Source organism: Eurypyga helias, unplaced genomic scaffold (assembly GCF_000690775.1).
Source record: "Eurypyga helias isolate BGI_N326 unplaced genomic scaffold, ASM69077v1 scaffold43248, whole genome shotgun sequence".
NCBI lineage: Eukaryota > Metazoa > Chordata > Aves > Eurypygiformes > Eurypygidae > Eurypyga > Eurypyga helias.
The window spans coordinates 1,203-3,387 of record NW_010267167.1 but is presented as its reverse complement, the minus strand read 5'-3'; the positions used below and the strand labels follow the sequence as shown (position 1 = coordinate 3,387).

Here is a 2,185-nt window from a genome sequence, read left to right as displayed (position 1 = left end):
TCCGAGCCCAGCCGGGGGCAGAGCCAGGCAGCAGCCGCCATCCTCGTCATCCTCACCTCGCTGTCAGGTACTGCAGGAAATCGGGATTCAGCAGCTTGAACTTCTCTGCAGATGCCTCCAGCCCGAAATACTTCCGTGGCCTGCAGCAGGGCAACGAGACAGGCAGAACCTGCGTCACGGGAGCCCTGGGGCTGCGTGGGGGGTTGTTTGTCCCACCAGTGACACGCGGGGTGATGCTCCTTCTGGTGCATCACCGGAGGCGCTGGGGGAGTCTCGGGGGGCTACTCACTCATCCCCCTTGTCCGAGCCCTCGGGGACCGGGCTGCCCTGGATGGCCGACTTGAGCATGACGTAGTCGCGGATGTCTGAGGGGATGAAGATGTACCTCAAGTCCTGCAGTGGGGACACGGACGTGGTGCTTAGCGGGGGCTTTGGGGCACTGCCCACGCCAGTGGGGCAAAGGCTGAGGGGTCCTGAGCTGTGTGGAAGGTTTGGGGGGCAAGCCCAGCCTCAGGGGACAATTGGAGGTCACCCCCCCCCACCACAATCCCTCGGGGTCTCACCTTGGCCTGGGGTATCTGAGTGAAGCCATACTCTTCGTAGGCGATGAGGGAGTTCTTCATGGTGTTCACCGTGAAGCCGTAGAAGGAGATCTTGGTGCCGACGTCCTCCTCGAAGCCTTTGATGACGGCGCCGTTGAGCCTGCGGCAGAAGGGCAGGATGTGTGTCCAGGGCTGGCCTCCCAGCGCCCACGCCTACATCCTGCCCAGGACCCCTCCCCACCTGAAGACCAGGTCGTGAGCGTCGATGGCCTTGCCTTGCCGCGAGCCGTTGAGGATGCCGCCGTTGCCCACCACGGCACAGCGGATGCAGCTGGCGGGGAAGGCGTCCCTGTCGAAGAGGCGTCGGTTGGCCGAGGTGTTGAGGAGCCGGAGGGTGCTGCCCACCGCTGGAATGGAGCGGGAAGCATCCGGAGGGGAAGAATCATAGAATCACAGAATGGTTTGGGTTGGAAGGGACCTTAAAGACCATCCAGTTCCAACCCCCTGCCATGGGCAGGGACGCCTTCCACTAGACCAGGTTGCTCCAAGCCTCATCCAGCCTGGCCTTGGACACTTCCAGGGATGGGGCATCCACAGCTTCTCTAGGCAACCTGTCCCAGTGCCTCCCCACCCTCTCCGTGAAGAACTTCTTCCTGATATCTAACCTAAACCTCCCCACTTTCAATTTAAACCCGTTACCCCCTGTCCTGTCACTCCCTGCCCTTGTAAAAAGCCCCCCCCGCTTCCTTGTAGCCCCCCCAGGCACTGGAAGGCTGCAGGAAGATGTGTGTCAGCCCACATGAGCACACGCTTCCGAGAAGCCGGCACCAGAGCGCATCCAGGAGCAGCACACGAGCAAGCTCACGCCATCCTCATGCGGGAGAGGGGTCTACACGTGGGATGAGGGACACCAGCATGACCTCCCTCTCCTCTCAGCGCCCCCCAAGCTTCAGCTTGCTTCAAACAGCAGCTGCCCGAGGCCATGCAAGGCATGGGGATGCATCCGGCCATCTCCAGCATCCAGCCAGCCCCAGCTCCGCAGGTGCTGCTGCCCATGTCCCCTCCTAACACTGTCTCCTTATGGCTGCCACCGCTGCCATCCCCAGCTCTTCCCAGCCCAGGGACTGAAGCCGAGGGAGCAGAAAGTGGGTTTGGGGTAGGAAGGGAAACAATCTCCTTCCACAATGGAGCGGGTTGTCTGAGCTTCCCCGGCCCCAGTTCATAATCATGCACACACTGGAGCTTTTATTCAGGGAAAATGTCACAAGATGCCGCAAACGGCGTGGGTGAAGCTGCCCCCTCTGCCCCAGGAGGCGGAGTGGGGGGAGAGATCAAGGCCCCCAGCTCCTCTGCAGGGCTTCTCTGCCTGCCCCATGTCTTCAGTCCCTTCTCCTGGGCTCCCCGGGTGCCTCGAGCTGCCCCACACCCTCCCCTCGTCCCCCTTGTCCCATCTGCTGCCAGCCCCGGCCCAAGCGGGTCCTGTACCTGCGTGGGACAAGCCTTGCCAGCCGTAGGGGACGTGTCTCGCCTTCAGCCTCTCCCAGGTCTCCGGGGTGAAGTGCTGGTCCCACATCAGCACTGGGATGTCGAAGCGGAAGATCTCCCCAAACTTGGGGTCTGCCTTTGCTCTGGCCATCACGGAG

The 2,185-nt window shown here is 62.3% G+C and overlaps 1 protein-coding gene across 1 annotated transcript in view; it reads right to left on the bottom strand.

The window, feature by feature from the left end:
• Positions 1–56: 56 nt before the first annotated feature.
• ST6GALNAC2 (ST6 (alpha-N-acetyl-neuraminyl-2,3-beta-galactosyl-1,3)-N-acetylgalactosaminide alpha-2,6-sialyltransferase 2) overlaps positions 57–2,185 on the bottom strand; it is a gene marked incomplete at both ends in the record, with an annotated part of 2,860 nt that continues 731 nt past the window's right edge. The window contains 5 exons of the mRNA XM_010157317.1: positions 57–140; positions 290–393; positions 564–702; positions 784–949; positions 2,028–2,184. Coding sequence (XP_010155619.1) covers positions 57–140; positions 290–393; positions 564–702; positions 784–949; positions 2,028–2,184 — 650 coding nt within the window. The remainder of the gene's footprint in view (positions 141–289; positions 394–563; positions 703–783; positions 950–2,027; position 2,185) is intronic.